Source organism: Anomalospiza imberbis, chromosome 20 (genome assembly GCF_031753505.1).
Source record: "Anomalospiza imberbis isolate Cuckoo-Finch-1a 21T00152 chromosome 20, ASM3175350v1, whole genome shotgun sequence".
Lineage (NCBI taxonomy): Eukaryota > Metazoa > Chordata > Aves > Passeriformes > Viduidae > Anomalospiza > Anomalospiza imberbis.
This window is the reverse complement of record NC_089700.1, coordinates 7,462,399-7,488,387: the sequence shown is the minus strand read 5'-3', so window position 1 is coordinate 7,488,387 and position 25,989 is coordinate 7,462,399. Positions and strand designations below refer to the sequence as shown.

Sequence of the window (25,989 nt, the reverse complement as noted above, 5' to 3'; positions counted from 1 at the left end):
CAGTGCCAGGTGAGCAGTCTGACACCACAGTAGTCTCACACTGCTATCTCTGCACAGGCCAGAGGGCAGGAGAAACACCCATGCCCAGGTGTGCTGTAGTCAGGCAGAGGTGATGGAATACTCCTGAGTGGGAAGTCGGTCATGCAGCTGTTTGCTCCTCGTCTGGGGCTTGCTCACCCTCGGGCAGACGCGGTGATTTTGTACGTCCCTGGGACCAGGAGGCGCCAGAAGTCTCCATCCTTGTAGGTGGTCACCGGGTGGTTGATGTCAGCCACACTGATGGTGGCGTTGAGGATGCCCCTCTTGTCCACAGCATCGAGCACAAAGCCCCAGACACCCTGGTGAACCTGCACAAAGGAGCTCTGCTGAGTGCCAGCCCTCCCTCTGCCTCCCACCCCTCACATTTTCAGCATTCCCAGAAGAGCAAAGTGTTCCAAAAGGGTTCAGGTTGGACTGGCCAGCAGCTGCTGTGGACAAAGATCACCTGATGAGTACAATGAGCAATTGTTTGGCTCAGGGTGTCAGCACAGCACTTTCTGCTCCACACCTTTGTTTGCACACCCCAGGTGTGCAGCACCAGCCCCACTCAGATAGGAAGGTAATATAAGGGACAGTCCAGCCTCAGGAAACCCAAGGTAGTGGTACATAAAAAGCCCCCACCTGCATCCTCTGGATGCTATATTCATTCAGATTTTTGGTATGTTAAGAAGAGAGAGTAGTTGAGACAGGTTCTGATGGGGCTGATTTCTATAGAGCAGGTAGCCAGTCTGGCCAGGAAGCTGGCCAGATCACCCTGTCCATTCTGACTTGTCTAAAGCAAACCCCAGAGGGAGCTGACCTTGCCTGAGGTCAAAGCACCTCACCTGTTTCATGAACTGCAGCAGTGAGCGCCGGTTCTGTGCCCAGTACTTTGGCAGCTCCTCAGCCTTTGGGTATTTCACACAGCCCAGCTCAATGGTCACTTCAAAGCAGTTTGTATGTAAGTAATTCCAGTCTTGCATCCCACCTACAACAAGAATGTAAAAGAAGTTTTGACTTCTGAAGTACCCCAGCTCAAAAAAAAAAAAAAAAAAAAAAAAAAAAAAAAAAAAAAGCAGATACCAGAGAAAGCTTGAAGGGAAAAGACTTTTACACAGGGCAGGATTCAAGCTTCAAAGGGATGCCAAAAGAACAGACAAATAACCCTCCTTCTTGTAAATACCTTTCATGATAATAAAGTGCTGTAAAATTTTATGAAATCGTTTTGCTAATAGCCAGAGAAACTACACTATAAATTCCTTCCCCTGGGAATAACTTTATTAGGGTACATTATTTAAGAGGTTATAAAAGAAACCTGAGTCCCATTAATCTGAGCTGACCAGTGCAGAGTTCCTGACTGATCAGACTAAATTATTTAGGCTGCACATGCATTAACCTGAAGATAAACAGTGCAGGAGATTTAAGGTGTACTTTACCTGGAACATTGTACCACTGAGCCCCGTTGGTGATGCCATGTGGGAAGTACTCAGTGGGGTACATATCCTTACAAGGGCTTCCCTGGTACATCTTTGCATTTTCCTATAAAACAAGATGCAACATTTGAAGGTGAGCCTGCACTCCACAACCACGGGCACTCTTGTTCTACCCTTAGTCATGCATTCAGGGTTACCAAACACAGGTGTGTGTCTATCACTGCAGCACTGACTGCACCCACACCCAATCCCAGCCCAGATATCCTTGCTCTCTCCTCCCAGCCCATGAGCAGCATTTTCCACCATCTTTAAAAGTGCCTGCACAGAGCTCTCCTCCCTCACTGCCTGCAGAGAGAGCATGCTGGGCATCACTCATGGAATGGCAGCCTCCTGTAGGAACCTCCTGCTGCGCCTGCAACACCAGGGGCTGAGCCACAGTGCCTGCAGCCACCTCTACCAGCTGCTCAGGAGGTTCCCTGGAAGCTGAAGAGGAGTTTCCCAGAAGTCAACCTAGCAGGATGTGTCTGTTTTCCTGTTAGAGCTTTACCTTGGAGTAGGCAAGTGCCAGCTTCTGGAACACAGCATCATCTGGGGATTTACTGTATATGGCTATTCCTCGTTCATCGTCATCAAAGGGGTAATTAACCACCAGGGAACCTGCAGGCAAAGCAAGCTTTGGCTCACACAAGTGTGCTTTCCCAGTGATCCCTCAGCTTAACAGTGGAAATTTTTCTCCAGCAAGTGCCAAGCCTTCTGTTTGTCAAGACTTGGCATTAAACAAAGCATTAATCCCAGTGGACAGAAGAGACAGAAGCACAGGAAGAGATAACACCACACCTACTTAGGAAGGAGAACCAAAGCCACAACAACATCAAAGCTTTGGCTCTCACATGAAGGAGGGCTGAACACAACCACATAATAATTGCTTACACAGAGAAGTGGAAGCAAGGGGAAGAATTTCCCAGAACGTGCATGGTGCTTTTGACCCAAATGATGCAGTTTTTCAGCTTTCTGGAGTTTATTGCTGAAGGTTTCCCCAAGGAAGCTGTACTAATAGCACCACAAAACCCCAGACACCACTGCAGCTGGAGACCTGCCAGCCCCCTCACACCCACACATGACACTTCTGCACTACAAACCAAACACGCTGGCAACAAAGCATCCACCTGCAAGTTACCACAGCTACGAGCCAGCAGACAAACTGTCTAGGGAGTAAGCTGTATTACACAGAGACTTAATTTAGAACACTCCAAAAGGATAATTCAATTACTGCAAATTTCATAGTTGCGCCATGTGATTCAAGGCAGGGAACCCTCAGGACTGCATTCACTCTATAAATGCTGTGAAGCCCTTAACAGCCACAGCTCTATAACCCATTCCCAGACCATCTGCTGAGCACCTGCTGACAAGGGAGTCCATCCCCATCTCCCAGATTCTCCCTTCAGAGAAGTGGTTGGGATCTTCCCAGAAGCCGCCTCAACTCCCCACAAATATGTCTGGGGACACGATTTCACCCTCTGTTTCCAGTTTCTGCTCCATCTTGCAGCACGATAGTTCCCCAGTGCACACCAAGAACACTGTGGAGACATCCCTGCAAACTCCCATCCCACAAAGCCCAGCACAGAGGAAGGAGCTTGGTTTGGATGTGGTACCTCCGTGCAGGTTTGCTGAGAGCACAAACGGGTAAGACTTGAGCCAGGCCATGACAGCATGAGTTTCCGGCTGTGTAGGGTCTGTCACGTGGACAAACTGATCTGGAAAGTTCCTGTTCAGGTCGTAGTTGTTGCTGTTGTTTCTGCCGACAGTACCTCCTTTGTCTCCTGAAAATGAAACACAAGTTCAAGCTCATGCCCTGTGAAGAGGTTTCAGCCTCTTATTACAGAGTTTCCAAGTAGCAGTTAGTGAAGAGAGCAGAGAGCACAGCAGTGCTGGCCCCCCTGCACCCAGAAAGGGGCATCCAGGCCCTCCCCTCCAAGTGGCCTGCCCTGTGCAGCAATGCCTGGGGGCCCTTCCAGTGGGTGTTTGCTCAGGCTCTCAGGGCAGTCAGACCAGCAGAATGGCACTGGACCATGAACAATCTCTGCAGCCGGATGTCACGACCACAGAAACCTCAGAGCTCACCTTCTCAAACCAGCCAGACAAGTTCTTTGTTAAACCCAAGCAGAGCTCTGCTTCCAGAAAGTGATTCTGGAGAGTCTCTGTTCTGCCAATCTGGAAGAGCCATGTAGTTCTAAGACTTCCCTGAAGGATGTTTTTGCCAGTTTCAACCTCATGATAAAAGTCTATGTTATCCTTGGACAAGTGCTCTGCAGACAGCCTGGCTCCCACACTGCATTTACTAAGAGAATGGACCAAAGCACAGCAAGCAAGAGCTGTGTCAAACAAATGTCTTTTTTCCAAAAAAGCCCTGGATTAGCCACAAACCATCAGGGGACCCAAAGAGGGGCAGCTCACAGCATTGCTGAAGTATAAGAGCTCTCCCCAACAGCTTCCAGCATCCATCAATCAGGGTCCACCCGCTCATCCCACAGCACAAACCAAGTCCCTTCCCAGCCTCCCTGTGTGGAGAGCACTCCTGCTCCAGCAAGGCTTCCAGATTTCCCAGGGATTCCATGAACCCAAAGGCTTGTTCTGAGAGCTAGGAACCCCAGAGATTTTGGCACAGACAGCAATACCTTCCTGGGACTTCTCATAGCCATCAGGGTTCATAGATGGCATGATGTGGATCCGTGTGCTCTGGACCAAGTCGGTCACTTCAGGATCTGTGCCAAAGTTCTTGCAGAGGTACTCGATAAGGTTCAGCAGAAGCTCTCGCCCCACAACTTCATTCCCGTGCATGTTACCAATGTACTTGAACTCTGGCTCACCTGCAGACACATGGTTACACCACAGAGACAATTATAACCACTATGGTACAGCTTGGAGACACCTCACCACTCTGAACATTGCTCTTGCAAGCTTTGCTGGAGGGCATTTACCTAAAACTCACATTTCTGCTCCCACAACCCCAAAAAGAACAATGTCTCATGGAAGTCTTTGTCCTTCTTCCCTAGAGCTCCATGACCAGCACAGATGTCCCCAGCAATACTCTAACACCCACTGCACTCACACTTTTTATAAAGGATAATACAAGGAGCAACTCAGTCTCTCAGGAGAGGTGCCAGCTCTGCACTCCTTTTCACTCTGCCTCTCCCAGTGCACTTGTGCCTTGCTAGAAAGGATTTCCCACATCACCTGCTTCATGGACACCAGGGTTGTCAGAGATCTCCATGACGTAGAGCTCCCGCAGCTCCACGGACTTGCCCACGGAGTAGAGGCGGGTGATGCTGGGATACTCGTTGGCGTAGCGCCGCAGGAAGATCTCCATGTCCGAGAAGTGGTGGTGACGGAAGTCCACGGGTTGGATGGGTTCATGGACAGAGGTTGGATTTGGGGCCTCAGCCTGCACAGGGGTGGGGCTGATGGCAGTGACAGAGGCAGGTGCTGCCGTGAGCTGTGTGGCATTAGGAGCTGGTGGCATCACAGTCGGCTGCAAGGAGAAGTTCACTTCTGTTGCATCTCCCTCCTTCACCTCGATGTTCTCTTTGGTCAATGGTGTGTAACTGTGGAATAAACAACTGGCTTCAGCAAGAAGGCTCTGCAGAGCAGAGGCCAAAAGACCCTGCAGTCCCTCCATCACTCCAGCCTACTCCCCCCAGCCCAAATGCACCAGGATGTTTATGACTGAGACATTCACAGGGACCAAGCGGATGAGACTCATCCCACTGCCACCAAACCCAGTCCTACTGTTGTCCTTGCAAGAGTCCACAGGCTCAGCAGGGAAGAAGCCCCAGGTGTATCACAGAACTAGCCAAGGGGCAAGCTACACATTCACGCCCAGGCTTGGGACAACACAAACTCCTGTTGGAGTAACCCTACTCCACTTCCTCCCTTTGCACAGAAGTTGCAATTTGATACGAGCAGTCAAACAGAAGTTGACAGAAATGGCGTGCACTCAACAGCACCCTGCTGCAGGAGCAAACACAGCTGCAGCTCTGAGCTGGAACCATTTACTGCTGCAGCTTCCAGCCAAGCCCCTTAAATACATAAGGTGTTTGGTGGGGGAAATCAAGAGAAGGAACGGGAGCAGTTGGCAGTGTGGGCACAGGCTGCCACAGAGACATTACCCCATCACAAAAGCAGTCACATTGTAGGTCCCAGGCACCAGCAGCCGGTGGTAATCCCCAAATCTCCCTGCTGTGATGTTATGAGCGATACCAGCAACAGCGATGGTCACATTGTCCAGGCCAGCTCCCGTGATTGCATCCCTCACAAAGCCCTTCACACCAATGTGCACCTGAGGAAAACAATGCAAGGGCCTGGCTGAAGACAGGCAACATCAGGGGAACCCGAGAGGAGATGTCCTAAGGCAGCAATATCCCCTCACCCTTCCCCAAATGCAGCAGAGCAGGGTAGCTGCCAGGCAAAGGCACCCAAGGACTCAGTGCTCAGCCAGACAGCAAGGACAGGAATCCCAGCATGGACTGGGAAGGCAGCAGGATCTCAGAACTGACCCTCCCTAACAAACTCTCTAATTCACCAACATGGGCAAACGGCAATATAAACATAGCAGGGTTACAGGCCAAATTCAGCTGCCTCTGATCCCAGCCTAAACTGTCACCTACCCAACCCATACACAGCATCTGGAGACAGCCTGGCAGAGGGCTCTGCAAGCCAGGGTCTCAGCAGTGTTGATACTTGTGAACATCACTGTAGATTTACGGCACTGAGACCAGCCAGTACTTTGAGTGACTTAGGGAGACCTGCACCAATCAGTCCCTCTAACACTGCAACCCACAAGAGCAAAGCTCTGCTATTGTGGGGCATGTGGGAGCTGTGGCAGAACCACAGAGAAACACAGCAGCTTTGTAGCCACTGACTTCCAAACAAAGCTGCAGAATCTGTGTTACCTCACACAGCAAACAAAGTCACAAGGGCACCTCTCCCAGCCCAGCATGGACACATAGGCTTCACAGCTGCCATCCCCACACCCAGCCCAGCCCTCACTACCTTCTCAATGAAAGCCAGGAGAGATTCCCGGTTGTTCTCCCACTCCTTTGGAAGCTCAGAAGTCGGTGGGTATTTGCAGCAGGACAACTCCAATGTGATCTCAAAGCAGTTGGCCCACACGTAGTTGTAATCCTGCATCCCACCTGAGGAAAGGAGGCAAAGATGTCCCAAGAGCAATGCACACAGATCCCACCACAGGATGCTATTTCTCCTTGTCCTTCAGCCCCACACAGAATCTCCCCAGGATGCTGCCCCAGCTCCAGAGTGAGCAGCCTAAGGAGAAAAGTCAGGTCACATTATCATGACACTCTATGCTGTAACTGGAACACTGGGCCATTCAAATCAGCCACAGCCAGCTCAAAGTGACAGTCCTTTTGTCTCACTGCTCCATCAGCTGAACTCATCAGCACAGCTCTTGGGAATTCATACAGGTTCACTTTATATTTCCAGACACGACAAACCCAGTGTGCCAGGGCAGGCACACCAGATTCTGAGCATTCCAGCTGCCAAGTCCTTCCCTGAGCATTCTAAGCTACCTCAAGATTTGGGAAGTCTGCCTGCAAGAGAGGTTACTTCACTCAAAATAAGTTTGAGGTTTTTGATAGAAAAGAAAAGAGGTCTTTGATAGAAAAGAAAACCAGACTATCAACTTGGGAGCAAGCAGCTCAAATCTGCACACTGGAATCAGTTTCAAGGACAACTGTTCTCCCAAAAGCCTCTTAGCAAAACCACACGACTGTGAAACAGGTGTCAGAATCACCCTGCTAAACCTCACCACATGACAGTAGCCAGATGACCACATGAAAGGATTGCTCCCACTACTCACTCAGGCAGCTGTGTCAGTAAGGAAGACACATCACACCGTGTTTCTTGCATGCTGACAAAGTCTTCTGGCTTACACAAACTTATTCAGTTGTAACACAGGCAGACTGGTGGGTCACAGCCTTGGCCACCACTTCCTTCCAACCCAGCCTGTACAGCAGCACCTGCAACCAGAGCCCAGAGACCTCCACACCAACAGAATGACTCCCACCAGGGTCACCTGCACACAGGGGCCCAGAGTCTCTTCTGGATGAGCTGAGGGAGTTGAACTGACTCTCACAAGTCCCTCTCCCAGAGAACAGCAATGCATTTTCTCCACAGGAGGCAGGTGTCAAGTCCAGGAGAAGGAAGGCAGAGAGCTGTGACAGATATCACGGTACCAGCCTGCAGAGCCCCAGCAGGAAGGTCTGTTAGAAATGCAGATTTTGTGCACCCATCCTTTGCTTGGCCCACTAAAGCACTGCATTAGTGCTCTGCCAAAAGATCTCATTTACTTTGAGCAGTTTCCTGATCATTCACAAGCCCCTTGAAGTGAGGGACCCTCTGTGGCACCGGCCAATTAACCAGCCAGAATAGATCAATATCCTGATGCAAAGGCACTGCCTGGCATTGGCAGGGGCTGTGTTAATGCTTGGGCAGGAACAGGGGAAAACCAGCAGCACTTGACCGAGCAGAGGAGGCTTCTACCAGAGGTGGTGGCCCAGAAGGTCACAGTCCACTGCTCTGAATTCAACAGCCCCACTGCAGCTGGGTAAAGCAGGGATGGACTAACAGCAGAAAGCAGGATTTAGAACAAGCCCCTGGGAAGATGTGTGGGATGGTACCACAACAAAGATGCCCCAGTTCCTCTCAGTTCTCCTGGGAGTGTGCTGCTAAGGGAACATGGAGCTTTCATTGTAACAAATCCAATGTCCCTTGCAGCCAGAAGGAGAGCACTGCAGCTTGTGCACGGGCTGACATCAAAACAGAAAAGAGACTTTTCTGTCCAGCACAGGGGGCCACAACGTGCTGGAGGACTTTCTAATTCTCAAACTCAGTTCAAGGGGTTAGAGAAACAAGGGCTGTGGGTCTGGTGCACCCTCAGCTTCATTCAGCTCCTGTCACCAGGCTCAGAACAGGCATGCACAGCAGGCTGCTCTCTCGCCAGTAAACACCACGCGGAGTGAAACGATTTGCCAGCCCATAACCATCTGCTCCTAGCAGGACATTAATGCATTTCAAAACATCCAAAACGTAAACCAGAGCCATTATGAAACATATTTAGTGCTTCAGCTGCCATTCAAGCAAATTTAGGACAGATGCTCACCCATAATAGAGCAGCAACGGACTAAATTAGAGCTTGCTACATCAATTCTGGTAAAATTGTCTCTTGGAGAAAGTAGTACACTGCATTCTTGAAAATTTGGATTGTATCCACTGCACATATTTGGCCTTCACACAGCTCTGTTGCAGAGCAGGACAGTTATTTTTACAGCCTGTGGAATTACGTATTTTCCCACATACCATCTGCACAGCCTCCCCTCACTATGCAGAGACCCAGAGGGGTAAAGAGAGATCTGTACTCAGCCTGCCATGAGCAGGGCACTACATTCATGGAGCAGAGCAGAAAATACACATCTGAGGGAGAAAACTGCCAGACTACAGTGCTTCCACTCTGTTTGGGTAATACCTGGGATAACCTGTTGGATTTACTTTAGCATTTTTATCAGGGGGTGTCTTTTAGCCCATACTGTCAAAAGTTTCAGCCTCCCCATGAAGCACCATTGCCCTTTTTATCAGTGAGCAGCTTAGTGGCACAGCAAGTCAGCCCCTGGCTGGCAGTAGGGCACAGAAATGCTCAGGACAAACCTCCCTCCTGCTCTGACCCACTCCCTGAGCATCAGGACTGTGCTTCAGGCAGGGATCCCAGGCCTCCTGCAGCACAAACACTGCAGAGCTCACATTGACAGGGGGGCCTCTGCTCTCTGCCAAGCTCCAACCAGGAGAATGCAGCTCTCTAGGGTCAAGCCTGAGAGCCAGATACCATAAATACTCCACGTGCCAGGAGAAGCCTGCCAAGCCAGCCAAGAAGGACTCTATTTTCAAACTGCACTATGCAGAAAACTAATTCCAGCTCTCGCTGGAACACACATCAGCAGATAAGGAACCTGCAGCTAAGTTAAAGCAGAGAAATGGTCATGTCTGCTCTGCAGAAAGAGCAGATGGCACCAAGCAAGCTGGAGACATGATTCAATATGTGGCACAAGTTGCTGACTCTGCTCAGAATTTATTATCTCAGAGCACGGGACTGAGTGAGCACCAGCAGCAGCACCAAGCAGGCAGGAGAATGTTCTGGTCCATTAGTCTGCAATCATTGAAACTCAGAGGAGGTGAGGTCTGGGCCTCCAACTGCAGCAGCTGCATGACCCAGAGCAGCCCAGCCCAGCAGCCTTTTCTCCAAGACATGGGCAGAGTCCTCCCAAGAGCTGCACCAGCACAGCACTGCCCAGCAGCTCATGATAGATGTGAAAAGAGGCCTTAAAACATTCAAAAGACTTCTCTCAAGAACAAAAAGAACTGCAGCAAGACTTCCATGAAAATACAAGCACATAAGTGCAGCAAATTGTGCCTGTTTCCAGAAAGACATGGCTGAGAGCTTCTACAAGAGCACAATCTGTGCAAGTGCCCTCTGCCATGCCCAGGAAAGAGAGGCCACCACAGTGATGCCACACTGTTCTCAGCATTTATTTTAACTGCGCTGAGCTGGATGCCACTAAAAGCTGGTTGGAAGCTCAGTGTGGCTGGTAACCACAATCAAAACAACCCAGTAAGCACACAGTTAACGAAAATCCACTTTCAACCTGAGAAGTGCCTCCCAGTAGACACCAGAACCATCTCAAACACCTGGACATGAGGAAGTCAAACCAGCAAGAAAACATACTAAAGGAAGGGACTGCATGTAAAAACAAACCTTCCAATCCTGCCCACAAAATATGCTCATGCTGAATTTAGTTTCTGATCTGAATCTCTTAACAACACAAAGGCAAAGCACATCCTGCCCACAGCTAAAACGAGAGCGGTTTCTCAACTGCTCTCCATACCCCAGCCCAACTTTGCATGTATTCCCTTGATTTGAACCAGCCACTTGGTAGTTAAAACCCTCAAAGGTTAAAAAGGAAGAGAAAAAGAGAATGCACACCAGAGATAGCCTCTAAAAAGCATCCCAGTCACCAATGTGTTTATCTACAGCAGCTGGAATGCAGGAGCCAAATTCAGCTGTCTGGCAGAGATCCATCTTCCTCTGTGCACACTTGACCTTAGCAATTACTCTCATGGTTTGTACTTGCCACCTCGATCTGACACATGTAAGAGGCTGTTTGCAAACTCAAATGGAAGTTAATGGAGTCTGGCACCAGCATAAAATTGAACTGGTAACTCTGGGACAATGAATCCCGTGGCAGTTTGCTCTCCAGCACGTTTGATTGCACATGATAAAATGTGGCAGGAAAATTTCCACCTGTTGAAACACTATGTTCTCATTTCTTTGTTTTTCCTGGCTTTAGTTCACTTGGAGCCTGCAGGAGTCTCTCCTGGCACAACCTGATCTGGAGGCCTGGAGCACGTGCCCTGCACCGCTCACAGAACCAGGAGCTCTGGTTATCTGCCTCTAGAGCTCAGCTCAGGGACTGGGGCTTCCCCAGCCTCATTTCACCACACATTTCAATTCTGCAATCCCTGGGAAAGGCCTCCTGATCCAAGCACGAGCCTCTGCAGTCCTTGGCACACAGCTGAGCAACTCAGATGATTCAAAACAGCGTCTCTGATGGTTTTGCTGCTTCTGTCACACCACTTACAACTGACTCCCCTCTGCCTGCTCTTCATACACTACTAAAAATAAACATTAAAACCTACAACCCTGAAGGGGTGAATTGATCCAACATCAAATTACATGCATGGTATCGGTCAGTTCACCCATGCTCTCCCTGGGTTACATTTTACATGAATTCCTTGGCTCTGGGGAAACTGCTGCTGTCACCCTCAGCAATGTTCCAGTCTCAGAGTCCACGTCAGTGCATCCTCCCTGCAATCTCTGCCCATGAGTGGCCTACAGCCATCAGTGCTGAGCCCAAGCCTGTGGCTTGTCACAGAGGAAGGGTTTCTTTCTGCAGAGACTGGGTGCTAGAGGCTACTGGATAGATATAAACCACAGAGACAGCAGCACAGAGCAATCTGGTCTGCAGTTCACACATTTTATTTCCTGTGAAAGGCAAATGATGCCATTTCTTTGTCCTGATGGCAAAGCAAAGGCAGCCTGCAAGGTTCACACATCAGTGCCACAGCCACCAACCAGCCTCACAGCCAAGCAAGAGGAAGAAAAAGTCATCCCTGCAGTGGAAAATGCAGCTCTCTGGGGTCAGAGGAACACAGACACAAAGGTCTGGAATAACTTTCCTTTCAGATCACACCCACCCCACTTCTTTACAAGGACAGAAGATCTCAGAGCTGCAGTTAAGGAACTTCCCATCCGAGGTGCTTGCCGGTAACAGCAGCCACCACAACAAGGCAGCACAGATCATCCAGGATATCCTGCTCCCTCACAAGCCAAGTCACCAGATTACACAAACTCTCCTCCTGCTGGACTTCTCACAGCAGCAGAATGAACCTTGAGCCTGCAAACATCAGGGCTAGTGTGCTCAGCAGGGTAGAGGGAAGGAGACAGCTGGTAGAGAAAGAGATCAAACCACAAATTATTTGAACACGACATCTTATTTGCCCAGTGAAATCCTGGGGGATGATTCAACCACTGCTAGAAATCAAGCCTTCCTCTTCCAGCTCAGAGATGATGTGTTCAGGCCCTATAATGGATCCCTCTCCAGCATTCCCAAGCAAGCTCGGATGCAGAATTAATACAGGACTCTGCTGCAAAGCCCGTGTTCCAGAAAGACACTGTCTTACCAGAAATCATTAAGCTGTAAGCTCTTAAGGATAAACAACATTGGCTGTCACTGCTTGCTCGGCACTTCTGACATCATCCCTCAGCCACAGCAGAAGGGAAAAAAGCAGAGCAGCATAGCAACACAACTTCTTGACATCATTTCTGCAACCTTTTTGCTGTGTTCTCACCACAGAAATTCCTGCCCTGCCTGGCGAGGCCGTGGCTTTACAACATCCACCAAGGAGCCACAGCAATGGGGTTACCTGGGAGCTATCTTTCCCATGAGAGCTTCTACTCACATTAATTATTATTTAAATTTTCAACCAAACCAACACACACAGAGCAACCCACTGGGTGGCTGAGCCAGGCTAGTAACCTCCAGCTGTACAGGCAGAGCGGTGGCACCAGGAGGTAATTTGCTCCTGTTCAGCTCACTTCCATGTGCAGCTGCATAATGGAGGGATCAGGAGCTCTCCTAGAGGCTCCTGCAGGGCAAATCTCAGATCCCTTCCAGATCTCCCACACTGGTGGATAAGAACAGGTCATGCAGGCTGTCACCTCCCACACAGGTCTAAGAGTAGAGCAGTCCATGGAAAAGCTGCAAACCCCATTTCCAGCAAGAACTCCTTGGTTAGCTCAGAACACGTATCTAAATTTCACATAGTTTTACAGCAGGTTATTCTATAATCACAAACTTACAAGCTCAGAGGTTAAAAGACCTCGCAGAACATTGGCATTGGTTTAATACCATTAAGAATCATTTCCTGTATCAAAATTTAGCAACTGTCAAGAGACCTACAAGAATTCAATTGGCAAATGAATCCTCCCACGTGCAGGACAATTCTCCACTACATAAGGGGGTCAGAAAGAACCCTTCAGTTTGCTGTGATCTCTTCCCTACAAACACCTCCCAAGCTGTTACTCATCAGCTGGTGTTCCCACAAGACCACCTCTCTTCATTTCAAGCTGCTAGAACACATTCCAAGCCAAAAACATCACTTAACCCCCCAGTCCTCTCCTCTGTGATAATCACCACTGGTCTGGATGTGAGCTCTGAGGTGAGCACAGCTTACCTTCCACGTCATACCACTGGGCACCATTTGTGATGCCATCTGGGAAGGTTTCTCCCTCCTCTCCAGGGCAGTTGGGTTTGCCAGTTCTCATGATGGGGTGATGTGAAGCATAAGCTTTTGCCAAATATTTGAAGACTTCATCATCAGCTGATTTACTGTAAACTCCTGTGAGCCTGTGTGTGGGCGAGTCATCGTAGGGGTAGCTTGCCACCACAGAGCCACCATGGAGATTGCCAGAGAGCAGAAACCTGGGGTTGGGAAGGAAAGGGAGAAAAAGTCAGACTGGAAACATTGCATCAGGAAGTTGGCTACAGCCACCCAACCAGTTATTCTGCTGCTTCCCCACCCAAATCATGCTCTCTGGAGCCCCCAAACTCTGTTTTGGATTAATGAGGCAAAATGCACATACTGGAAGTGGAATCAGTTCTGGAGGTGGAACAGGTTTTTTTCTGCAGCCTAAGACCAAGCCCCCAAACTCGGTGACAGACAAAGCAAAGTACTCTTGTCAAGCTCTGAGTACACCTGATATGTGCAAGAGAATTAACTCACAAATAAAATCTGGATGTGAGACAGAGTTTTTAAAAATCTCATGTCAGAAAATATAGCAAGGCATGCCCCACATCCCCCTTCAGTCTGATCACAGGCTGCACAAGCATTTCAATGAATCCCAAAGGTAATTTTCTCTGTTCTCCTCTTACCACCAAACACAGCACTGAGGGGAAGAAGAGCTCTCCTGTGCATTTGCTCAAATGGGATTTGGTTTCCAAGCAGAGGTAATGTGACCAATACCTCTACCTTGCTTAAAATAGTGCACACAAATTGCATTACACCCACTATCTCCCTTTTTAATCAAACAGTTCTGTTTACCCATTCATTTTTCTATCAGTAGTTATGTTAGTCTAACAGTTACACCAGTATTAACTGGTGCTGCCAGGCAGAGGGACACACAAAGCACCCCGTTATTCCTGTTTCACCCTGGCTGATAGCAAATCCCACCTCATATAGGAAGAGAAAAAAATAAAACAAAAAGCTCAAGGCATTTTCAAAATTATATAAAGAATGCACATGAGTCTCTCCAGTAAGTACTTTTGAGCTGAACCAAAAACCACTAAAATCTGGAGGAATTTTAGTGCAAAGTGCTGCACCAGAGCTATCCTAAAGGATTCTTAGGACAAGCAGTTACTTCTGAAGTTTCTGCAATTCCTCTGGAGCACCATCTCCATGGGCACTGCCATCCACCAAGGTTTAATGAAGATCATTTGTTCATGTGAATTTTGTTTCCTAAACATGAGCAAACCCTATGGGATGCTGAATGTTTTGTGTGTTGGTTGGAGCCAACCAACAGCCCTAGAGTGCACTGTCACCTCCCTCTTTATCTCCTTCTATCCCTACTTTGGGAAGGGGGTCATAGCTTGCTGCAGTGCATTGCTGCTTTCTCTGCACAATTTCCCACAGTTGGTTGCAATCTTTGTAATCTGGACCTTACAGAGCTCTCTGAAGAACACATGGCAAATGAAGAATCAGTGCCCAGCTTGGCCACTGCATTTTCTGGGGCTGCCCCAGACCCCCACACCAGAGCTGGGCTTTAAAGGCACCATTCCCCCTCCTGAGCTGCTGCACTCCAGGCACAGCAGCTCCCCCCTGGGCTACCCCTGAGATTGAGGAGAGACAAACAGGTCAGCATGGATGCTCGAGGCTCAGCCCCACGTGCTTTAACTGAACTCATGGGGAAGGCAGCTGTAGAAACAGGGCATGTCTTTGGAAATGCTGCTGCACAGAACATTATTGCTGAATCCAGGGAATTTCCTATGGAACACAAAGATGAGGGGAAGAAGCCCTGTCCAACACAACTTTGTTAACGTGGTTGTACACAGACACTTAACCCCAAATATTTCCAGCATCCTACAGCTTGTGGAGTAAGCATTATCGGCCTGAAGAGCAAGGCCCACTGACAAGCTCACAGTGAAGCAGGTGAGAAGTTTCCAGCCATAAACTCGGAGACATGGGAGACATGCAGATGGCCATGGAGGCCACAACATCTGGGTGTGAGCAGGGCGCACGGGCTGTGCCCTGCGGGGCTGGTGCAGCTCCCTGGCAGCTGCACAAAAACTGGGGCCAACAAATGCTCTCCCCAGTGCAGGATGGTCCCGGCTGCAGGGAGGCAGGCTAGGGATAAACAGGTGGGCAAATTACTTCTCCTTTCCCCCCAGGCCTTGCTGGGAAGCGCCGGGAAGGGCTGGAAGAGCTGGCTGACACCCTCGGGGAGTGAATCCGAGGGTCTCCCATTGCCCGGAGCGCCGCAGCGGCCGGAGGGGACAGGGCAGCACTCACCTGTTGCGGCGCATCCACTCGATGAGCGCCTTGGCCTCGGGCACGGGCTCCAGGTTGGGCTCGGCGTCCCCGAACTGGTCGGGGAAGCTGCGGTTGAGGTCGCGGCCGCGGCTGTTCTCCCGCCCGCCCTCGGCGCCGCCGCCGCCGCAATCGCCTTCTCGGGCGCGCTCGAAGCCGTCGGGGTTGAGGCTGGGCAGCAGGTACAGGTCGGTGGTGTTGAGCAGGCGGACGATGCGCTCGTCGCCGCCGGCCCAGCCCAGCACCAGCTCCCAGGCCAGGCGCAGCAGCAGCGGCCGCGCCAGCGGCTCGTCCCCGTGCATGTTCCCCACGAGCTTCACCTGCGGCCGCCCGGGCAGGGCCGCGCCGCCCGGCGGCTCGTCGGGACGCTCGGGGCCCAGCCCGGCCGTGAGGCGCAGCACCCACAGCGGCCGCTTCTCCACCGACTGCCCGATGCTGAAGAGCCGCACCAGGCCCGGGGGGGCCGTGGCCTCCAGCGCCCGCAGCGCCTCGCCCAGCTCGGCCGAGTGCAGGTACCGCAGCGCCTCGCCGGGCGCCGCCGCCGCCGCCTCCGCTTTCTTGATGTGGGGGGTGCGGGCCGGGCCCTGCAGCGAGGGCAGCGGCAGCAGCAGCGCGCAGAGGAGCGGCAGCAGCCGCGACATCGCCCGCAGCCCCCGCGCCGCGCTCGCCATGGCCCCGCGCACGCCCCGGTCCCGCGGCGCCGCTCCGGGTCCGGGCCGAGGGGGCGGCGGCGCTGCCCCGGGGGCGGGACCTGCCTCCGCACTCGCCAATCAGCGGCGGCCGTGGGGGAGGAGCCGTCCGGGCGGGGCGGTGAAGGACCAATGAGAGGCGGCGGAGGCGACACGTCACGGGTGGGTGTTACCGTGCCCCGCGGCGCCCCCTGCAGGCCCCGGGCCGGCCCCGGTGCGGGGCTCGGCGGGAGCGGAGCGGAGCCGCCCGGGCTCCGAGGGGTGCGGGGGGTTCTGCCCTCCCTCAGGACAATGCAGCCTTTCGCTCTTCGCGCTCGCTGATTGCCCTCACGAACGCCCCTGCATGAGCTGTTCCACGGCGCTCACCGCTGCGGGAGAAGCGGATCACCCAACACGGAGTTACTGCGCTCAGGGGCACAAACCCCAGCACCGGGCGATGCCCCGGTGCCTTGGAGGGGTCACGACAGGCCCCACCTCTCCAGCGGATAAAGCCGGAACACAAACCAGGAGCTGGGGAGGAAGGACGGGGTGGCCTTTGCCTGGGCACGGTGACAAGTTGTGGCTCATGGGGCACAAGGTGTTGCTCCTGGTGCCTCCGTCTTCCCCAGCCCTGAGCGAGCTGCCTGCACAGTTCGGACCTCTGGGGATTAAAGACATTCTGACAGTGTGATGTTTGCATTGCATGTGGCTGTGACTGCACAGCCATGAGCCTCAGAAGAGATATAAACAGTACTTTGGAGCTTCATCAAATTCCCTTTGTGAGGCAGGTGAGATGATGAGGACAAAAGGCAGGACACCTCACTCTGCACACATCACTTTGCAGTCCATAAAACAATGGCCATGTCCATCTCCAACAGCAGTTTCCTGCCAATTCCTGTTTAACTTTCCAGTAGTATCTCATGTACACATCTGCTTCCCAGCTCTGGCATTTCCTGTTGGAGACACAAGCCCCAAGTCTAGCGCATAAAACTGATTTTCAGGGGAACCATCAATGGTATGACTCCTTCATCCCATGGCATTCCAGCATCCTTTGCGCAAGAGATCAGATGATGCAAACTTGTGTGTGAGTCAGGCATGGTACAGCATCAGAAGGGCCCCGAGGAAAGGGAGAGTAAATTGGCTTCTCTTTCTTGGGGCTCATCTGTTCTGCACAATCATTAGGAGAGGAAACAGGGATTATCCATCAAAAAGATACCCCAGATAAAATTAAATTGGAAAAGCCAAAAGACCTCAGTCATCAGGATGTTCTTAAACCAAAAGGGAGAAGGAATGTCAAGATATAATTTGACTCTCTTGGAAGTGATCACCATTATATAGCTTTAAGTCCTCAGTCTACAAATGGATTGCTCTGGATTTACCCAGAGTAACTGAGCTCGTTTCCCTTTTTAGCTGATAAAAGCCCAGTTGTCTGGAACTCCGGCAGGCCAATTGTAAAAGCAGCGTGTGGCAAAGGCTGATGAGTCACCAGCTCATTTGCTCAGCAGCCAGTAACACCAAACTCTTCACATTTCCTTGGGCCAGCCCAGGAGAGCTCTGACTTCCACATCCCTGAGTGAGCAAATACGCAGGACGGGGACTGATCTGCCTCCTCCTTCTCTTCCTCCTCCCTTTCCTCTTCCTCTCCCTCCTCCTGCCTTGTGCCAGTGCTGTGTCATTCAAAAAGGAGCTGGGGCTTTTGCCTCACCACTCTCCACAGTGCTTCCAGCCATGGAGCAGGAACGTGATTTTCTCCTGAAGATCGGCAGCAAATGGTCCCCCACAAACTGGAAAGATGGAGCAGCTCAATCCTTGCAGATTCCTCGCAGAGGGAGCGAGGGATGACCCCACAGCAGGGAAGTTAAAACTGCTAATATTGTTTGGCAGCACTTCACAAGATCAAATCACCACTTGGTTTTCCAGCAGAGAGCACTTCCAAGAAATCCCACTGGTGATGAAAGTTCATAGGTAGACAAAAATATCTGAATTCCAGGCTGTAGAGCAGCCACAGCAGAATAAAGTCTTAAAAGAGAAGCAGCTCTGGGAGTTCTGCTGGGGAATGACCTGTACTTGCCGTCAGCATGAAGCAGGCACCAGGTTTACCATCCTCCCCAGTCATGAGCGTGCCTTCAGCTTTCTACAGGATTTTCTGCTTTGAACTCCTGCCAAGGTGATCACAGGGATCTCAGCCAGTTCCCAGCGCTCCCAGGCGACTTTGCTCCCCGCCAGCTTCCATGGGTGGGTACCCAGCAGGTGGCATCCACATCCAACACTTGTGCTGGAGCCTCACCTTCCTGAGGGCTTCTTTTCCACTTTATTGATCCCAGGATCTGTTTCTGCATTAATGCCTATTTTTAATTTGAATTTATTTTAAAATTTCACAATATTCACTGGTTTAGTGCTTCTTTAACTATTCTTATTCCTTCCCAAGGAATTTCACTCATCATTCCTCTGTGTTCAGTGGCATGGCATGTGAACCTTTATATAAAGATCATCAGAAAATAGATTTACTAACAGATTTATGAAAAAAAATACTTGAGATCTGTCCATCTCATCAGTGAGAAATATGCTGGATCTAGGCTGGGAGAAATCAGGGCACATCACACCTCCATAATGTTTTATAAAAACATTGGAAAAATAGGTTTTGTGGGAGGGAACAGGAGTGCTGAGTAAGTTCAAGCAGCATTCCCGGACAGCCTCGGTTTCCAGCCCAGTTATCTGGCCAGGAGAGGCGCTGCATTTGGTGATACAGTCATTCTCCAACAATGAAAATGTTGCAAAATATGTAGCACCACATATTAAGAAGGGATTAGATGTGGGGAACCACAAGGAGTAGGAAGACAGGAGCAACCTTAGAGCAGAGCCTCAGGCACTATTGCAGAAACACATTTTCTGGAGCAGGATTACAGCCACGTTACAGCCTTTGTTTGCTTGACAAAACCATAGATACAATCCTGGGTTTCCACATGTATGTGCAGATCCTGCCATGCCCCTGACTCCAGGAGCAACCATCAACCCTCACAACTGCTGAGTATAAATCAAGATCTCATCTGCCAGTGAGAGTGTGGAGGATTAGGAATTGTGCTCCCTGCTCCTGTAGGCACTGAGGAGATCCATGCAGAACCCAACTGCTGGCAAGTTTGGAGTTGGAGGTTTAGAGACCCAATGGAAAAAAAAAAAAAATTCTGCTCAATCTCTATCATGTTCTAAATCTTCTCTGCTCAGGTTTCTAAGGCTTGGATTACACCCAGGAATAGACTGGTGCTTATTAATTAATTCCTTTGAGGCTGTTCAGAGTCATATTTAACAAGAGTCTTATTCTGGGTTTGTTGGTGCAGCGTTGCCATAAGGATGACAAGCAGGAACCGGTGTGGATTACTGACATTAGCCCATGGTCTGTCTAATCCAGCCTTGGCAGTGCAGATCCAAGTACCTCAAATGTGAGGGTTGGATCCTTTGCTGTGGAGATGTATGGAGCTTTTGCCTCCCGGAAGAGGTTCCTCCCAGTCTGAGTCATTAGTGGCTGCTTTGCATTCTGGAACATGAGGTTTATGTCCCTCCAAAACGTAATGGAAAGGTGGAGAAGCAACCCACAAAACTCTAGACCTCAGTAATTAGACACCCACAAGATTAATTACACCCTGTATGACAAGAGAAGTGTAAAAAGCCATTGTGAAAGTAATTCTTACCTGGTCTAAACAGCTGCCTTTCCGTGCCTCTGGCCAGGTAACACCTTGATTTTCTAGTCCCTCTTCCTTCAGCGAAGCCTGAGTCCATTGCAAAAGAGGACGCTGCGATTGCTGCAGATAAACCTCAGCTCACCTCACTGCCTGTCATGGACCTGCTGGGACAGAATCTGACCCAGGTCCCAGCTGGTGCTGGGCCTCACATCATAACAAAGCCCCCCCAGAACAGCTGTTGTCTGGCAATCTTTTCCCTTACTGTCATTTCTACATTAAAACTCCCAAAATCCACCCTTTCCTTCTATACATCCTCACTTAGTCTAAGCCACCTCCTTCTTCTCCAGAGTGTCAATCAGTGCAGTGCAGTGACCAGAGGGAGCAGGGGCTTCACTTTCCTGCCCTTGGCTCACGTTCTGGTGGGAGAACATGAGCCATTTCCCAGTCCATTCCTTTGAATCCTTTTCTATTTCAACTCAGCTTAATTCCAAACCACAGGAATCACTTTACTCCTAGGAAGAGCATTTGGATTAAAATTTGTACTGAATCGTAAGCCAACATTTAATTGAATTCTACAAGGACAGGACAGATTTCTAGAAGGGAGACTGCGAACTCTCTCTTCAAGGGAGTTTTGTACACATATACTTTTTAAACCAAGAATGATTCCCTGTTGGTTTTAAGGGTAAATCCATAAACACGGAAAGAATTCTATTAAAAAACACTCAAAGGTGACCCTTGTTTGTAACAGCCCCACAAATGAGCAGCTGTGTGCTCCTGTGCTGTGTGTGCAGGCAGCAGCCCCAGAGCAGGAGCCCTCCCTGCCCACCTCTGTGTCACTGAGCTGGGACACGGCGTCCACAGGCCAAGAAAACACCAAGGACACATCCCAGGCTCCTCCTGCTCGTGAAATGCACTTTATGGCTCTGCTGAGGCCATTCCTGATGAGTGATGAGCCTGCAGGGACACTGGCAGCAGTGACAACACGTTTGAAGGCTGTGAGGACCCCGTGCTTCGTGACCACATCACCATCACCCTGCTGAGGTGCAAACAGCAATCTCAGACAGATTTCCACATAGCCAAGCGCTTCAGTTGTGCCCTGGACACACAGCCTGGGCACAGCTGTCCCAGCAGAGGGGACAGCTGGGACAGACCCCCTTGCTCTGTGCTGGGGGGTGCCCAGGGCTGAGCTAAGCACAAGAGCAACCTGGGGGTACACACTGCTGAGCAGGACAATGTCTGCTCTCTCCTCTGCCAACATGCAGTTCAAGGTCTGAATCAGTGAATTTTCTCATTTTCCACTCAAAGGAGGACATGGCAATGGAGCTTTGGGCAGAAAGAGACAAATTGGAGTCTACTCCTGCTCTAGGATAATCTAGGATAAAAACCCTGTGGCTTGAAATAGTGCTGTGAACACACAGAAAACTGGGGGAAAAAAAGGTACTATTTTTGGCTGAAAGTCTTTATGGCTGATGCAGGAACTCTCTCATTAGTTACTCATTGTCTCAGAAAGTCTCATAAAACAGCCAGCAGAGCCCAGCAAATACTTCAGTCTTGTGGGAGCTCAGAAATCCAGGAATTGAACGAGGCCTTGAACCCATTTTATAGGCTCACTTCTTACTGAAAGATCATAAAATATTAAAATTCAGACACTATAAATAAGGAGGGGAAAGAACTGTGCATTTCCCAGCAGAAGCAGCCTCTCCAGGGACTCTTCCCAAGGTAAGTCCAGTGCTACCTGATCCAAAGACGGGTTCCCCAGACTGACAGGTGATCAGGGACAACAAACTCATGTAATGGAGATTAGAGACATAAAACCCCCTTGAATCTGCTCTGAACTGGAAAATGCCCTGCAACAATGGACTCAGTTTATTCCCTGGTGACCCTGTGCCCGCTGTGGGGGCTCTCCCCAGGGTGTCTGATGGCTGCAGGGATTAACCCCTGTGAGCAGAGGCAGCAGTGCTGTGACCTTCTCTCCAACAGAGCCAGCTCTGCTCCGAAATGGCGCAGAGACGCAGCCTTGCCGTCCCCTACGGAGCGCCTGTCCTTGCTGCTTCCTTCTTGGCATGTGTGGCCACAGGTAAGCAATGGAAAAATCCATCCTGGCTTTGTCCAAGCCCCATCACACCAATTATTGGAACTGCCCAGGGCTGTGTGATGTGCCACAGCAGCATTTGGAGTGTTCTGGAGGTCATCCTCAGAGGACTGTCTGAAAACTGACCTCTGATTTGAGAGTAGCAGAGAAGGGAATGGGGAAACATCAGTGCTTTCCAGCTTTATTGCAGCAGGGATGATAAGGCCACAGTTTCCAAACCTGCTGTAAGCAGTGAGAAGTGTGATAGGTTTGGCCACCTGGGAACACCTTCAGACAGGGACCTTCAGACTTCTTTATATTCACAGGACCTTAATACCTTTATAATCTGAGCTATATTTTTCATTCATTATTCTATGGCCCAGGCTGCAGTAGTGAGTTTCATCCCATTACAATAATTTGTTTCCCATACTGGCTGTTCATTTAGTATGTCCTGAGGTTTGTACCTTTGACAAACTGCAGCTCTGCCATAGCCAGGATACAGCTGAGTGGCTGATTAACTCATTTACACTCCCAAGGGCATCCTGCTCCAACTGAAAAACAGAGTATCAAACAGTGAGCACAGTGGTGCTGCAGCAGTGATTGGCAGCAGCAGGGTGATGGGATGGGAATGACCTTTTGTTGGGTGTCAGATGGTCAGCCCTAGCTTCATTTTGTTGTCACAGGTCAGGCTTTGGTGTTCTGGAAGTCAGCTGCAAAAGCCTGACTTTTATTTTAAATAACTGTGGAGGGAGCTTTGAGATGAAGACAGCTTCTTGTCTCAAAAACTAACATTCCACTTGAAAACAGCTGTTAGAATGAAACCTGAAAGTCTTATCCCTCCTCCAAAGTGGAGGCCTGGAGAAGTAAGCAGGGCAGCTTTTGTGGGAAGAGTATGGCTTAGGATGCTTAAATGTCCTTGTCCTCCTTCTTCTGCAGGTTTGGAACTGTCTGTAAATAACCATGCTGCTGACTTCACCCTGTCTACAGGGCTCAGCCCTGCCATCTCCCTCTCGTGCCTCGTACACAACAGCAGCCAGGCCGAGGAGCTGCTCTGGTACCGCGGAGATGGGCAAGTGGATCTGAAAGATGGGAATAAAGTGAACATCAGCAACATCTGCATATCCCCAGTCAACGAGTCTGACAACGGAGTCACCTTCACGTGCAGGCTGGCACGGAACAAGTCTGTGCAGGTGTCTGTGATCCTGGATGTGCAGTGTGAGTGGCCGTGGTGGATTCCTGTGCGGAATGCCTGGGGTGGGATGGAGTCGTGGGCCGAGCAGCTCTGTCTGGGCGGTGTTTTGCACCCTTGTATGCTGTCTTCACCCAGAAAAAATGCGTTTAGGAGGAGATAACTCACATGATAAGACACTCCCTTCCCACAGTGGTGCTTATGACTGATCTAAGGCCTCTTTTATAGGAGTGGGTGGGCCCTTAAGAAAGATACTCTGGATATGTCCCTGCCTCCACCTAGATTATTTCCCAAGGATACAAGTCAGGGCAGAAGAAGTACTGGAGTGATAGTCTCTGCCACTGACTGCCCCCCTTCCCAGGGACTGTGATGTGTTAGATCACTGAACAAGGAGCACAAGGGATGTGTGAAGGGAACTTAAATGTGGGCATTCTACGAGGTTGGAGCAAGGTGGGGTCAGTCTCTTCTCCCAAGTAAAAAGTGGTAAGAGGAAATAGCCTCAAGTTGTACCAGAGGAGGCTTAGATTGGGTATTAAGGAAAATTCCTTTACTGAAAGAGTCATCAAGTCCTAGCACAGGCTGCCCAGGGCAGCAGTGCAGACACCATCCCTGCAGGGCTTTAAAAGATGTGTAGATGTGGCACATGGGTACATGGTTTTATGGTGGCCCTGGCAGTGCTGAGTTAACAGCTGGACTCAATTTGAGAAGGCTTTTCCAACCTAAATGGTTCTGTGATTCTATGAGCAGCATTATTAATGAATTGCATTCCTGTGCACAGTCCCTCCCCAGCTGAGTGGAGAGGAGACCCTCCACGTGGAAGAAGAGAATGACATTACTCTGACCTGCAACTCCAAATCCAACCCTCAAGCCCAAAGCACCTGGTTAAAGGACAACCAGAGCTTGACCCTGCAGCAAAGTCGCCACGAGCTGTACCAGACCAGTGAGTTCTTTCAGCTCTCCATCAGAAAAGTGCAGAAGTCTGACAACGGGACCTACACCTGTGTGGTGGAATCACGCCTGGGAAATGGGACAAGGGATTTCCACCTCATAGTTGAAGGTAACAAGGCTGCTGCTGAATAATAAGCTTTAAAAATAACTCTGTTCTCTTTTATGATGACAACAATCCATTTATATTACGAAGGGTAAGTGGAGTGTGGTAAATTCCCCACATGGATTTCTGAGGGCACAGCAACAGCAAGGAGCTCTCTCTGCACCTGTGCCTGGGAGCACAGCACCAGGAAGGGCCTCTCCTGCTCTACCTGTTGTTCAAAAAGCATTTGGCAAGTGTGACCTGGGGCACATCCCACTGCTGCTCTTTCCATGCTGACAGGGCACACTCAAGTGTGGATTAAAGCACCTCGGGTCTTGAAGCATTTTACTGTGACCACAGGATTCTGTCATGCCCAAAGAGCAAGAGAAGTTGTGCTCCAGAGGTGACTACAGGGGCTGAGTGCTCAGGGCTCAGACAGGTGACACTAAATCACCTCTGTCCAGACCCCTTTAATTTCTGTCCTCCTGGCACAGGGAGGGAAGGAACGTTACCTGTGTCAGTGGTACCTCTGGACAGCCTTATTTCTGAGCATAACAGTGCCTGGGGGATCTTCTTCAGGAGCTGATGTTTCAATCCTTCAGTTCACTAAAATACAGGCCCAGCTCCCTCCTCTCCAGTGGACTAACACACAGAGTCAGTCTGCAGACAGCAGGGAGAGCAACAGTTAACTCAGCAGTGACAGCTGTGGGAAAATAAATGTCTTTCCACAGTCCTGTGAAATGTTCTAGGTTATGTGACTGCATGATTCTCTCACATATCCAACTTCTTCTTTCCTGACAGATAAAAAACCTGTTTTTCCCAAGGAGGCTGTTATTGCTGCTGTTGTGGTGGTTACAATCACAGTACTTTTCGGAATTGTGGCTCGAAAAGATAAATTTTTTAAGGTATGGAAAGTTCTAGTTTCATAGGGAACAATTAGTATTGTTCGCTGCAGTGCCCTGTTTTTTTTTCTACCTTTCCTATTCTATTTCATAATGTTGCTTTTCACTGTTAGAAAATTGCTACAAACTACCTCCTGCTTTAGAATTACCAGTAGATAAATCAAGTATTAGATATTTCATGTGGAAGGCATAATGTACTTGCAATATTTGTAACAATATCCCCACAGCCAGGAAACATGAAAGATAACAAGACTGCTTTTTTATTTTCTTTTCAGTGCTTCAAGAAACCAAGAGAAACAGCTCTGTAAGTATTTGCTTATTCACTCTTATTCCAAATGAATTCCTTCTTTAAAATTGGCAGAACCTGAAAAAGTTCACTCAGTATAATAAACCCGTCCAGCTCTTGCTCTGGCTGGTGAACATCAGCCCACACCTCCTGTCCCAGCAGAGAGGAGACCCTGGGAACATGACAGGACACAAACAAATCCTGCCCTTCCCTGGCCATCCCAGGGCTCAGCTACCCCTGCATGTAACCACTGGAAGGGAAAAAACCCTGATGTCATATCCTCAGCCTGCTGACAGCTTTCTGGGAGCTGAACACAGCACAGATGGATTCAACTTTACTTGTGGCTTTTTTCTTCTAGGAGGTGATTTTCCATTTCTTCTGTTCATTTTGCTGCAGGTAAAGAACACCCAGAAAACATAATTTCTAGTGGTCAACCAAAGCCATTGTGCAAGATGATGAGATAAAGCACTAAAACAACTTTTCTGGGATCAAGTTTATATGTTTGTT

General features: G+C 49.9%; 2 protein-coding genes across 5 annotated transcripts in view; one reads left to right on the top strand and one right to left on the bottom strand.

The window, feature by feature from the left end:
* The window catches only part of CPD (carboxypeptidase D), a 25,036-nt gene extending 8,671 nt beyond the window's left edge, over positions 1-16,365 (bottom strand). The window contains exons 1-11 of the mRNA XM_068210527.1: positions 15,642-16,365; positions 13,311-13,558; positions 6,501-6,643; positions 5,618-5,787; positions 4,686-5,053; positions 4,127-4,318; positions 3,104-3,271; positions 1,999-2,108; positions 1,455-1,557; positions 864-1,006; positions 178-347 (exon numbers count right to left, since the gene is read on the bottom strand). Coding sequence (XP_068066628.1) covers positions 178-347; positions 864-1,006; positions 1,455-1,557; positions 1,999-2,108; positions 3,104-3,271; positions 4,127-4,318; positions 4,686-5,053; positions 5,618-5,787; positions 6,501-6,643; positions 13,311-13,558; positions 15,642-16,330 — 2,504 coding nt within the window. The 5' untranslated portion in view covers positions 16,331-16,365. The remainder of the gene's footprint in view (positions 1-177; positions 348-863; positions 1,007-1,454; positions 1,558-1,998; positions 2,109-3,103; positions 3,272-4,126; positions 4,319-4,685; positions 5,054-5,617; positions 5,788-6,500; positions 6,644-13,310; positions 13,559-15,641) is intronic.
* Positions 16,036-25,989, top strand: TMIGD1 (transmembrane and immunoglobulin domain containing 1). Of its 4 annotated transcripts, XM_068210550.1 has the most exons (7): positions 19,457-21,723; positions 21,985-22,081; positions 23,012-23,290; positions 24,043-24,321; positions 25,096-25,199; positions 25,472-25,500; positions 25,841-25,989. In XM_068210550.1, the coding sequence occupies exons 2-7, from the start codon at positions 22,003-22,005 to the stop codon at positions 25,845-25,847; spliced, it is 777 nt and encodes a 258-aa protein (XP_068066651.1). In that variant the 5' UTR covers positions 19,457-21,723; positions 21,985-22,002; the 3' UTR covers positions 25,848-25,989. The 4 variants fall into 4 exon arrangements, with proteins under 4 accessions (XP_068066652.1, XP_068066651.1, XP_068066649.1 ...); XM_068210551.1 differs by lacking the exons at positions 19,457-21,723; positions 25,841-25,989 and adding an exon at positions 16,036-16,171 and having other exon boundaries at positions 25,472-25,779; XM_068210548.1 differs by lacking the exons at positions 19,457-21,723; positions 21,985-22,081 and having other exon boundaries at positions 22,803-23,290.